The sequence below is a fragment of the Mytilus trossulus genome, chromosome 11, assembly GCF_036588685.1.
Source record: "Mytilus trossulus isolate FHL-02 chromosome 11, PNRI_Mtr1.1.1.hap1, whole genome shotgun sequence".
Taxonomy (NCBI): domain Eukaryota; kingdom Metazoa; phylum Mollusca; class Bivalvia; order Mytilida; family Mytilidae; genus Mytilus; species Mytilus trossulus.
The window spans coordinates 51,552,353-51,566,223 of record NC_086383.1 but is presented as its reverse complement, the minus strand read 5'-3'; the positions used below and the strand labels follow the sequence as shown (position 1 = coordinate 51,566,223).

Here is a 13,871-nt window from a genome sequence, read left to right as displayed (position 1 = left end):
ATATGGAACCCCCTACCATAGACCTTAAATTTCAAAAATTCTTGCTATTCTAACACCTTAATATAGTAATAATACTTCAATAAGTAGTTTGTATGCATTTAACATCCTGGAAAAAATATTTTGAAAAAAAATAATTTCCATGGTATTTTGACCCCCCTGCGGTATATTGAACCCCTACTATAGACCTTAAATTTAGAATATTCTAGCTATTCTAACTCCTTAACATAGTAATAATACTCCAACAAGTAGTTTATATGTATTTAAAATGCTGGAAAAGATATTAGGAAAAAAAATAATTTCCATGGTATTTTGACCCCCCTGCGGTATATTAATTGAACCCCCTACCATATACCTTAAATTTCCAAAATTCTTGCTATTCTGACTCCTTAACATAGTAATAATACTCCAATAAGTAGTTTATATGTATTTAAAATGCTGGAAAAGATATTAGGAAAAAAATTAATTTCCATGGTATTTTGACCCCCCCTGCGGTATATTGAACCCCCTACCATAGACCTTAAATTTCAAAAATTCTAGCTATTCTAACTCCTTAACATAGTAATAATACTTCAATAAGTAGTATGTATGCATTTAACATCCTGGAAAAAATATTTTGAAGAAAAAAATATTTCATAGTATTTTGACCCCCCTGCAGTATATTGAACTGCCTTTTATAGGCCTTGATTTTCAAAAATTCAAGCTATTCTAACTCCTTAACATAGTAAAAATACTTCAATAAGTAGTTTGTATGCATTTAACATCCTGGAAAAAATATTTTGAAAAAAAATAATTTCCATGGTATTTTGACCCCCTGCGGTATATTGAACCCCCTACCATTGACCTTAAATTTCAAAAATTGTTGCTATTCTAACACCTAATATAGTTATAATACTTCAATAAGTAGTTTGTATGCATTTAACATCCTGGAAAAAATATTTTGAAGAAAAGAATATTTTCATGGTATTTTGACCCCCCAGTGGTATATTGAACCCCCTACTATAGACCTTAAATTTCAAAAATTCTAGCTATTCTAACACCTTAATATAGTAATAATACTTCAATAAGTAGTTTGTATGCATTTAACATCCTGGAAAAAATATTTTGAAAAATATTAATTACCATGGTATTTTGACCCCCCTGCGGTATATTGAACCCCCCTACCATAGACCTTAAATTTTAAAAATTCTAGCTATTCTAACTCTTTAACATAGTAATAATACTTCAATAAGTAGTATGTATGCATTTAACATCCTGGAAAAAATATTTTGAAGAAAAAAATATTTTCATGGTATTTTGACCCCCCTGCAGTATATTGAACCCCCTTCTATAGGCCTTGATTTTCAAAAATTCAAGCTATTCTAACTCCTTAACATAGTAAAAATACTTCAATAAGTAGTTTGTATGCATTTAACATCCTGGAAAAAATATTTTGAAAAAAAAAATTTCCATGGTATTTTGACCCCCTGCGGTATATTGAACCCCCTACCATTGACCTTAAATTTCAAAAATTCTTGCTATTCTAACACCTTAATATAGTTATAATACTTCAATAAGTAGTTTGTATGCATTTAACATCCTGGAAAAGATATTAGGAAAAAAAATAATTTCCATGGTATTTTGACCCCCCTGCGGTATATTGAACCCCCTACCATATACCTTAAATTTCAAAAATTCTTGCTATTCTGACTCCTTAACATAGAAATAATACTCCAATAAGTAGTTTATATGTATTTAAAATGCTGGAAAAGATATTAGGAAAAAAAATAATTTCCATGGTATTTTGACCCCCCTGCGGTATATTGAACCCCCTACCATAGACCTTAAATTTCAAAAATTCTAGCTATTCTAACTCCTTAACATAGTAATAATACTTCAATAAGTAGTATGTATGCATTTAACATCCTGGAAAAAATATTTTGAAGAAAAAAATATTTTCATGGTTTTTTGACCCCCCTGCAGTATATTGAACCCCCTTCTATAGACCTTGATTTTCAAAAATTCAAGCTATTCTAACTCCTTAACATAGTTAAAATACTTCAATAAGTAGTTTGTATGCATTTAACATGCTGGAAGATATTTTATAGAAAAAATATTTTTGTGGTATTTTGACCTCACCCCTCCCCCTTACCATGGTATATTGAACCCTCTACTATAGACCTTGAATTTCAAAAACCCAAGCTATTCTTACTCCTTATTATAATTTTAATACCCCAATTAGTAGTTTGTATGTATTTAACATGCTGGAAAAGATATTTTGAAATTTTACTTAGCCATGTTATTGTACCATGGTATATTGAACCCCCTACTATACATCTAAAGACCTTTCATGTTAAAATATCTTGCTACTGTAACTCCTTTAGATATTTATTATACTCCAATAAGTAGTATGTATTTATTTTATTAGCTTGAAAAGATGTTTTGAAAATTTTACTTTTTAGATTAACTGAGCCATGGTAATTTGACCCCCTCCCCCTTTTTTACCATGGAGAATTAAAATTTAAAAGTCTACCATTCTATATAAATATTTTTAATTTCAAAGAATTAAAGTGTCCAAGCTACATTGTTTGGTTTTAATGCTTTAAGAAGTTTTTTGAATGAAATTTTGTTGGTTAAGACTTCAGAGCGATTATACCAAGCAAATATTTTTCTTTTAACCAATCATTGAAAATTGACCTCCCCTTTTTGTATTAATGATTTTTAATATTTGATTAGCTTTTATATAATGTTAAATGTTTTATTAATCATCTAGAATGAAAAAAACAAGGGGGTTCAATTTACCATGGGGATTCAATTTTCCATACAGGGGGGGTTCAATTTACCATGGGGGGGGGGTTCAATTTAACATAGCGGTATTTTGACCCCGGGGTCATTTTACCATGGGGTTCAAAATACCATATGACACCGGGCAAAAATCAAAGTTAAATCATTATTCTTTCATTTAAAAAAGAAATTAGCCGTGTGTTAGGTGGGTGCATTAAAGTCCTTAACTAGACGTCTTTTTCAAATATTACACTCGCCTAATAAGGCAGATATGCAAAATATTGGTATCCAAAGAGGGACGAAAGATACCAAAGGGACAGTCAAACTCATAAATCAAAAAAAAACTGACAACGCCATGGCTAAAAATGAAAAAGACAAACAGACAAACAATAGTACACATGACACGTTACATAGAAAACTAAAGAATAAACAACACGAACCCCACCAAAAACTAGGGGTGATCTCAGGTGCTCCGGAAGGGTAGGCAGATCCTGCTCCACATGTGGCACCCGTCATGTTGCTTATGTGATAACAAATCCGGTAAATAGTCTAAAGTGCAATAACTCTTATAAGTAGCTATATATATATAGTCAACTAACGATTTTGTCTATGTTGACTCATTGTACTTGCTGATCTTTTTAATTTTAAAGTTTCTCTATAATCTACATCAGTTTTCAAAATTAAATTAAAAAACGATAATTGATAGATTTTGTCATTTAATGGCAATAACTCTTGTCAGTAGTAATCTGACAGGTTTGGCCTAGTTAGAGAATTGGTTTACGTGAATGTAAATATTTATAATGACTTTACAGAAAGTAACTTTTGTGACATCTTGACAACCGTATACAAAGTTCATTTCACTTTTCTACCTTCTAAACACAAGAGGTCGAATTCTTTTGTTCTATTTAAACCGCGTATCGGACTGCAAGTGGAGATTTCTTTAAAAAAAAAAATTACATGTAGTGTATTAACTGTGATATGTAGACACATGGATTGATAGACAGACATAGTTATACCATGATACGTCAAGTGTTCATCTATTATATAAAAGATCAAGAGGCTCTCAAGAGCCTGAATCGCTCACCTGAATTTCTTTGGTTAAATATCTCATCAATGATTTTTTGGGCTTTTCAATTTATTTAAATGTTCTTTGAATAGTCCTATTTTCTTCAAAAGCCAAAAAAAAAAATAATTCTCCCATGTTCTATTTTAGCCATAGGAGCTATGTTTCTTGAAATACAAGGAAATAAAATATAAAATTTATACTAGATACTCTGAAACTGATTTAGCCTAAGTTTGGCTGAAATTGATACAGCAGTTTCAAAGGAGAAGATTTTTTTTAAAGTAAGTCAACATGATGAACAAATTGTAAAAAAACAACTTTAAAGGGCAATTACTCCTTAAGGGGTCAATTGACAATTTTGGTCAAATGGACTTATTTGTAGATCTTACTTTTGCTTAACATTTTTGCTATTAACAGTTTATCTGTATCTATAATAATATTCAAGATAATAACCAAAAACTGCAAAATTTCTTTAAAATCATCAATTCAGGGGCATTATACCTGAAAAACCAGTTACCCAATTCGGCTGAAAATTTCAGGACAGGTAGACCTTGACCTAATAAATACTTTAACTTCTTGTCTTATTTGCTCTAAATGCTGGAGTTTTTGAGATATAAGCCAAAAACTGCATTTTATCCTGTGTTATATTTTTAGCCATGACGGCCATGTTTTTTGACGAAATAGAAAATAAAACACAAACTTTATTTTATACACCCTACTGATCATTCAGTTGCAGTTTGGTTGAATTTGGTTGAGAAGTTTTAGAGGAGAAGATTTTTTAAAGTTGCAAATATGATGAACAAATTGTGAGAAATTGTCATTAAAGGACAATAACCCCTTAAGGGGTCAATTGACAATTTTGGTCATATTAACTTATTTGTAGATCTGACTTTGCTGATCATTTTTGCTGTTTACAGTTTATCTTTATCTATAATAATATTCAAGATAATGACCAAAAACTGCAAAATTTCCTTAAAATTACCAATTAAGTGGCAGCAACCCAACAATGGGTTGTTTGATTCATCTGAAAATTTCAGGGCTGATAAATCTTCACCTAATGAACATTTTTACCCCATGTCAGATTTGCTCTAAATGCTTTCGTTTTTGAGATATAAGCCAAAATCTGCATTTGACCCCTATGTTCTATTTTTAGCAATGGCGACCATGTTTGTTGATAGATCAAAACTTCGGATACAATTTATAAACTAGATACCCTAAGGAACATTCATTTAAAGTTTGGAAGTATTTGGCCTAGTAGTTTCAGAGGAGAAGATTCTTGAAATAGTTTACGACGACAGACGACGGACGCAAAGCGATGGCATAAGCTAACAAGAGGCTCTCAAGAGCCTGAATCGCTCACCTTAATTCTTTTGGTTAAATCTCTCATCAATGATTATTTTGGCTTATCAATTTATTTAAATGTTTTTTGGATCGTCCTATTTTCTTCAAAAGCCAAAAAAAATAATCATTTTCTCCTTATGTTCTATTTTAGCCATAGTAGCTATGTTTCTTGACATACAAGGAAATAAAATATAAAACTTATACTAGATACTCTGAAACTCATTTAGCCTAAGTTTGGCTGAAATTGATACAGCAGTTTCAAAGGAGAAGATTTTTTAAAGTAAGTCAACATGATGAACAAATTGTGAAAAAAAGTCTTTAAAGGGCAATAACTCCTTAAGGGGTCAATTGACAATTTTGGTCAAATTGACTTAATTGAAGATCTTACTTTGCTGAACATTATTGCTGTTTACAGTTTATTTCTATCTATAATTATATTCAAGATAAAAAACAAAAACAGCAAAATTTCCTTAAAATTATCAATTCAGGGGCAGCAACCCAACAACAGGTTGTCTGATTCATCTGAAAATTTCAGGGCAGATAGATCTTGACCTGATAAACAATATTACCCAATGTCAGATTTGCTCTAAATGCTTTGGTTTTTGAGTTATAAGCCAAAAACTGCATTTGACCCCTATGTTCTATTTTTAGCAATGGCGACCATGTTTGTTGATAGATCATAACTTCGGATACAATTTACAAACAAGATACCCTTAGGAACATTCAGTTAAAGTTTGGAAGTATTTTGCCTAGTAGTTTCAGAGGAGAAGATTTTTGTAAAAGATTACTAAGATTTACGAAAAATGGTTAAAAATTGACTATAAAGGGCAATAACTCCTAAAGGGGTCAACTGACCATTTCCGTCATGTTGACTTATTTGTAAATCTTACTTTGCTGAACATTATTTCTGTTTACAGTTTATCTCTATCTATAATAATATTCAAGATAATAACCAAAAACAGCAAAATTTCCTTAAAATTACCAATTCAGGGGCAGCAACCCAACAACGGGTTGTCTGATTCATCTGAAAATTTCAGGCCAGATAGATCTTGACCTGATAAACAATATTAACCCATGTCAGATTTGCTCTAAATGCTTTGGTTTTTGAGTTATAAGCCAAAAACTGCATTTGACCCCTATGTTCTATTTTTAGCAATGGCGACCATGTTTGTTGATAGATCAAAACTTCGGATACAATTTATAAATTAGATACCCTAAGGAACATTCAGTTAAAGTTTGAAAGTATTTGGCCCAGTAGTTTCAGAGGAGAAGATTCTTGAAATAGTTTACGACGACAGACGACGGACGCCAAGTGATGGCATAAGCTCACTTGTCCCTTCAGGATAGGTGAGCTAAAAATCACATGAATGCACATATTTCAGTAAGTTGGTAATCGATGAAAATGGGCATATTCTTGGCAAAATGATATTCATAATCAAATGATATTCTGATTAACATTGTTGAATTGTTCATGAATTAACACAAACTGCTCATGATCCGTTCATACTTGTTGTTCATAAATATTTACTCATGAAAGTTCATTATTCTGTTTCATGAACCTTATGAAAAATTTCAGAAAATAGACATGGTCAATAAAAGGTACTTAAACAGGTCATAACTGGTTTTACAAGAATTTTAAGAATTTCTAACGAAGTTGATGGATAATTTGAATTCATTACAGGTTCTTTACAATTTCTAAAAAAAAAAAAAAAGGGGAATATTAAATATTTTCATTCAAGATGTTCAAGAATATTTTGGAGTATTAATTCAAGATAAACAACTTTATTTTTTTCATGAACTACATTGAAGAACACACCACAGAAATCTAGGCAGGAACATTGTCAAAGACATACTTTTTAAAAGAAGTGTCTATTTATCTTTTACAGTTTTTAAGACAGTAGTCCAAACACGGGTCAGCCATATGCATTGTTTAGTCTCCTTCCGACATACTTGTATCAATTCCCAAAGCCATACTCGCATAAGCTGTCAAGGACTAGCCAAAATTCAATCCCTGAAGTGTTCTCACCAGAAAGGGGATTGAATCAGACATTGTGTTGATAATTCTTGAAGAATTTTAGTGAAAAAAAATAGAGTTGAAAATTCATCCAATATTTTTTAACTTTATATGACCTTTATTGAAAGCGTAAATAGTATCTCATCATAACACACGTCCCTAATATTGATCAGAAAATTAAGTTTGTTAGTTTGGATATCATGAAATGAAAGATTTTGCTATCACACATTTATCATTCATACTGTTACAGGTAAAATTAGATAATATAACAAAAAAACCTATCTAGACCCAGCTTTCACAATGCTACAATATATATAATTGTTTTCACTCTTTATGAACATAATCTATTTCTATGATTTGGTTAGACAATTATGTGAACCCAAAATTCATTAAAGTGTAGTTTACAGCTCAGGTCTTAAAAAAACGGTCAACATATTGTTTGATCTAAAACAGTCAGTCAGGATGAAATTATTAAAAGCAAAATGTTTCATGTGATATGCTAGACAGCAACCATTTGACTTCCCAGGGGGGGAGGGGCTATGTTATTTTTGTTCCCTTGGTGTATCTAAATAGTTTACCTGACAAAGGGTATGAGTCGATACATCCATATCTGTTAAAGCTTTTGCTAGGTTGCAGAATCTTCCTGAGTTTTTTTCCCGCCAGTTGACCAGTATTCTATACTTAACAATATCAATCCAACGATAATCAGTTACGAGTTTCTCCCATTCTTTCAAAGTCATACCAAGATGTATGGCCAATGTTTGTATTGTGGATTCGTCACAACCTGATGAGAATCGTTGAAGCTCAACATCACTTGGAATTTGATTCAAAGCATCATCTCGTAAACCTATAATTATACAAGCTTTCATAGTATAGTGAATTGATTCCTTTAAAGTATATGCTTTTGGTTCACAACAGATGAAAATGCATTTACTACATATTGTAGCGTTTGGTAAAAAAATCAAAACGGAGGCATACGAAATCAATAGGACATTAAATCTGCATTATAAGTGGAGGAGAAACTGCCATTAAAATGGCAAAACTTAGAAGAATACAAAGACAAATAACACCCTTCAAAACATTATGCAAACACAATGGAGATTGGTCCATGGAACACAGATGATGCCCCAGATGCATATACATTAATAAAGCAGCATAACCCTAAAAATGGTAAAAGTGACACCAACCAAAGTAGAACTGGTCTGTGATGATTGGAAATACACATAGTGTATCAGTTTTATAACATTTAGTTGAGGCAACCAACGTTAGCGAGGGAAACCAAACCAATTGTGGACATATATACAGAGGGACAAGGATTATTGGAACATAACTATGTTAAACAGAGACAAAGATACTCAACAAATACCAATCCAACTATTTTGAAACTGACACAGATGTTTATATTGGATGAAACTTTGAAATTTAAATTGCCATTATAATTGCAGACATATAATTTAAAAAGTATGTACAGGAATACAACAGATGACAAAGGATGAAAAGAGCTTACATGGTATTAAAACTTTATTACACAGTTACCTTTACACAATGCCTTTGTCAAACGATTAACACATTATCGCCTTTAGATTTTGATTAACAAACACATCATGCAAATTATCTACCTGTTACAGATTTCACCAAATAAAAATATTACCTTGACAGTTCTGTTTACACTGTTCTTGTTCTTTTTCCTGTGAAAAGAATTATATACAAATGAATAATAAAAATCAAACAGGACCAAAACAGAATAGCCAATAACCATATACTATGAACGCATGTGCTTCTATATTACACAGACATTTGATGATGCACCAATTTTTGGTTTCTCTTTGATGTAATAATTATAAAATTAACTTGAGTGTTTACTACTTGCTGATTTGGTGGGAAATGCAGATTTAATAATAACACTACTCTTTTTTTTATTTAGGTAATGATTCTGCTAACTTCATAAGAAACTGGTTTAAAAAGTCATTTATAAGTTTTCTATCTTGTTGTTATTTTCCTTGTTATTTATTTATTAATAATATTACCATATCATACACCTTATACCAATGAATGTATACCTTATCTTGATTCCAAACAGCGAAGTGTCCTGCTCTGTGTGTTTGTTTATGTTCGTCACAAACCCATTCGTTGGTCTGCAAAGCTTCTTCTTCACTGATGAGGCATTTCAGATTTGAACATGAATATTCAATATGGAAAGGTGATTGTTGGCTGCGTTTTACATCGATTGTGGACTGATAGAAGTCTGATATTCTCTCCATTGTTGTAACCAAACATTCCTTAACTCCAGTAGCTATATCTGGTACTATCAGTCCAGCGGAGGTTTTATGGACTATGTACAGAAGAATTTTGTTGCCTTCAACACATACTAAAATATCATGTGCCTTGTCAAATGAGACTACAATGAATCCTGAAAAGAGGAGTTTTCTCTCTTCATACTCCTTCAAAGTCCACATGCTCAGACATGCACTGATCAGACGATTGGGCAAAGCTGGTGGTATAACAGTTCCTTTAAAAACAAAGGCTAGACATATTGCTTTCTTCGGTGTACATTCTGTGTTCATGAAGCTGGTGGTATTTCTTTGTGTGACCATACAGGGAACAAAGAAGTTCTCTACTGGCAACCGACTTCCTGTAGCTGTGTCATATCTTCGTTGCTCTGCCAGAATATCTAAATGAATGAGAATGTTGAATATAAACTCTTTGTACGGTAAAACTGCACGGAAGTCCTTCTGTTTCCAGATCTGATACAGGTCTTCTCGGCGTATTATCCCACTTTCTGACATTCTTTTGAAAGTTTGCTGTAATTCTTTTTTCTTTGGCCAAAATCCTATATCTGAAAAAAAACAAAAAAATATTTTAAAAGAACGATATTATATTTTAATGACTATAACTATGATAACTATTCATTGGTCATTTTAAATGGAATTCTTCATGTCAGCAGTCTGTGTATCATTACATTAATAAACAAGAATGTGTCCTCAGTACACGAATGCCCCACTCGCACTATCATTTTCTATGTTCAGTGGACCGTGAAATTCGGGTAAAATCTCTAATTTGGCATTAAAATTAGAAAGATCATATCATAGGGAACATGTGTACCAAGTTTGAAGTCAATTGGACTTCAACTTCATCAAAAACTACCTTGACCAAAAACTTCAACCTGAAGCGGGACAGACGGACGAACGGACGGACGAACGGACGGTACGACGAACGGACGGACGGACGAACGGACGCACAGACCAGAAAACATAATGCCCCTCTACTATCGTAGGTGGGGCATAAAAATAATGATGCCCAAAAACTGAGAAAGGAAATGGGAATGTGTCAAAGCGACAACAACCTGAACATAGAGTAGACAACAGCCGAAGGCCACCAATGGGTCTTCAATGTAACAAGAACTCCCACACCCGTAGATGTCCAAACAATATAATGCATGAACGCTGCAAGGTGAGTAAAAGGTGGGTACTAAAGCAAACAAAAGATTGCATGTTGTCAGATTCTAAACAAACCATGTGTAATATTCCTGACAAATTATAAAATTAGGTACAGTAGCATGTATCATCAACTGTCAATAATCCCTGTTTAGTACTAGTATACACGATATCTTTTTCTGTACCTTGTAAAGGCTGTCATAATAATTATGTGGGCTTATAATCGACATACAACTTTGAATGTCTTTCACTTATCTTTCGCCCACCTTTTAGAATGTGATCCCAATTATGGCTTATGTCATTGTGGTACGATAGGCAAAATATGCTTTAAAGTTCCAACCAGATATACTATGGTCAAATAAAAAAAAGTATAATATTGTAGACTAAAAATTATTACACAAAATCCTTATGAGGATGAACTTTTCTTCCAAATGGTCTATGTATTCAAAATGACATTCAATTATCAAAAACAAATAAAAGTAAGCGTCCAATTTCTAATGGCAATACTCATGATAACTGGTACAGAAGTCATCTGACAGTTTTGATGTTGATAAAGAGAAGGTAGAACGTAACATTATAAACAAGTCTGCTTTTGTCAGACTTGATCTGTCTTTTACATGTTTTAGGATAAAAGACAAAAATTGCATGTTATCCTTTTTTAGCCATGGCAAATTTTTTGTTTGCAGTCGAGGACATTATTTAAAATATAACATATGGTGTATCATTTAACTGTTTTTGTCGGATATGACAATCAAAGTTATTGTTCGTATCTGACGCCTTGTTTCTATTTTTACGGATATTGACGCTATCTTTCTATTTATCTGTATATTGACGACCTATATAAAAAATTCTTGCTTAATTTAGATTTCTGATGTCATAATATCATACATACCAACCAACACGGAAGCGCCGCTTCAGAAAAGAAAATTTGCAAGTTCATCAGGAGTTTTTAAGAAGTGTATGTTAAATGCAGATGATAATAAAATTGAGAATGGAAATGGGGAATGTGTCAAAGAGACAACAAGCTGACCAAATAAAAAACAACAGCAGAAGGTCACCAACAGGTCTTCAATGTAGCGAGAAATTCCCGCACCCGGAGGCGTCCTTCAGCTGGCCCCTAAACAAATATATACTAGTTCAGTGATAATGAACGCCATACTAATTTCCAAATTGTACACAAGAAACTAATATAAAAATAATACAAGACTAACAAAGGCCAGAGGCTCCTGACTTGGGACAGGCGCAAAAATGCGGCGGGGTAAAACATGTTTGTGAGATCTCAACCATCCCCCTATACCTCTAACCAATGTAGAAAAATAAACGCATAACAATACGCACATTAAAATTCAGTTCAAGAGAAGTCCGAGTCTGATGTCAGAAGATGTAACCAAAGAAAATAAACAAAATGACAATAATACATAAATAACAACAGACTACTAGCAGTTAACTGACATGCCAGCTCCAGACTTCAATTAAACTGACTGAAAGATTATGGTTTCATCATATGAATATCAGGTACAATCCTTCCCGTTAGGGGTTTAGTATCATACCATCATAACATATATGAGAAGAACATAACCCGTGTCATGCCAACAACTGTTTTTAGAATAAATGTCTTTAGTTCCGACGCAAAGACCTTATCAGTGACTCAATATTAACGCCAAAATATGCAATCTTTAATGACTTGACAACAGTATCGTAATTATATCCCTTCTTAATCAGTCTATTTAAAGGTTTTGTAAGTTTCTGAGGTGAATACTGACACCTTTGTGCTTTATAAAGAATATTTCCATAAAAAATTGGATGTGAAATACCTGAACGTATAAAAAGTCTGCATGTTGATAAGAATACAGGAATGCTTAGCCTATTCATACAAAAATCTGTTGTCTGCTCTATGGTCAGGTTGTTGTCGCTTTGACACATTCCCCATTACCTTTATCAATTTTAATAATGTACGGAGAAAAAAATATGACTTATCCAACCAGGTATGAATTCATTTAATATAGTAAAAAATGCTTAATAGAACTTATGATTAAGGGTGTAGAAAATTTAACGACAGCCAATCCTACCAAGTAAGCAAAACCTAATCGTAAACAGTGTCTGAATATTGATGTGCAGACGGATAGATGCTCATAAAAAAGGGTTACAATTTATATTAACATTGTGGGCAACATCGAAGGATAATAAAGAAATCCATAAGAACATACACATAAGAAACATGATATTTATCAGCATGAACATGAAATAAAAGCCATAAAACAGTTTTGGTCAATGGTCTGATTAATTACAACCATGGTATTCACACGAAATAAGACAGCAACTTTTAGTTTTCAATTGATAAATACCTGTCACAAAAGATCTCATAACCTCCACCATGAGTAGCGGGTTAATTATAACATGATCTCGGAGCTGAAGGGTATCAAAGTAGATAAGCTTCCCAAGAGAATGTTGGAAGTGTAGGAAGTCATGAAGTTGTTCTAAATCCAGGACAGACACCTTGCTGATTGAATTCAATTCTTCAAGTTCTACCAATCGCAGGATCTGCTTTCCTGTAGCTACCATTTCAGCAATCTCGAGTTCAAGGGGAACACATGCGTTCGGCATTTTCTCCCCCCAACACGGATGGTCGAAAGTAAGCTCTGTAATGGCTTTCTTCAGGGTTTCAATTTCTTGATCATTTTTATCAGTGGCATTGACAAATATTTGTTTGTCAAGAACAAGATGAGTTCTGCCCTCGTGATCCTTAAATAATTCCTCTACTTCGCTGTACAACAGAGCACGTCTGGTTTCTACATCCTCCTGCCAAAAAATAATCATCATTAAGTACAGATTTTAAGGCTGATTATGATGTTAACGTCATACTTTTCTCTTTAGAACAATATGATATAATTATTATTTAAAGAACTGTTTAAAGTGCCTATACAATCATTGACAATACTGTTGTACAAGAATATCGTTTTTTGTTTTGTTTTATAAAATATGTGTCATAGATAGTTACACAACAACTCTTGTTACTTTTTTGTATTTGTTTCTAAAGGCATGTACATAACATACTTTATGTATATTATAGTTGTCATTCATGTATTGATTGTGCTTATAGTCTATACTAAGGTAAAACCTTGGAAAATTTGAGGATTGTGACACATTTTTTTCTAACCCAAAAAATCAAAGATACCAGGCTTTACATTTTTTGGACAAAGGGATTGCCCTAAAATGTGGATTGTTTTTGTTTAACCTTTTTTGTATTTTGAGTAAAAAC

At 32.6% G+C, this 13,871-nt stretch overlaps 1 protein-coding gene across 1 annotated transcript in view; it reads right to left on the bottom strand.

Moving 5' to 3' along the window:
- LOC134690144 (uncharacterized) overlaps positions 1-13,871 on the bottom strand; it is a 63,412-nt gene that overhangs the window by 19,772 nt on the left and 29,769 nt on the right. Inside the window, exons 10-13 of the mRNA XM_063550121.1 lie at positions 12,958-13,411; positions 9,239-10,014; positions 8,830-8,866; positions 7,757-8,025 (exon numbers count right to left, since the gene is read on the bottom strand). Of these exons, the coding sequence (XP_063406191.1) occupies positions 7,757-8,025; positions 8,830-8,866; positions 9,239-10,014; positions 12,958-13,411 (1,536 nt within the window). The remainder of the gene's footprint in view (positions 1-7,756; positions 8,026-8,829; positions 8,867-9,238; positions 10,015-12,957; positions 13,412-13,871) is intronic.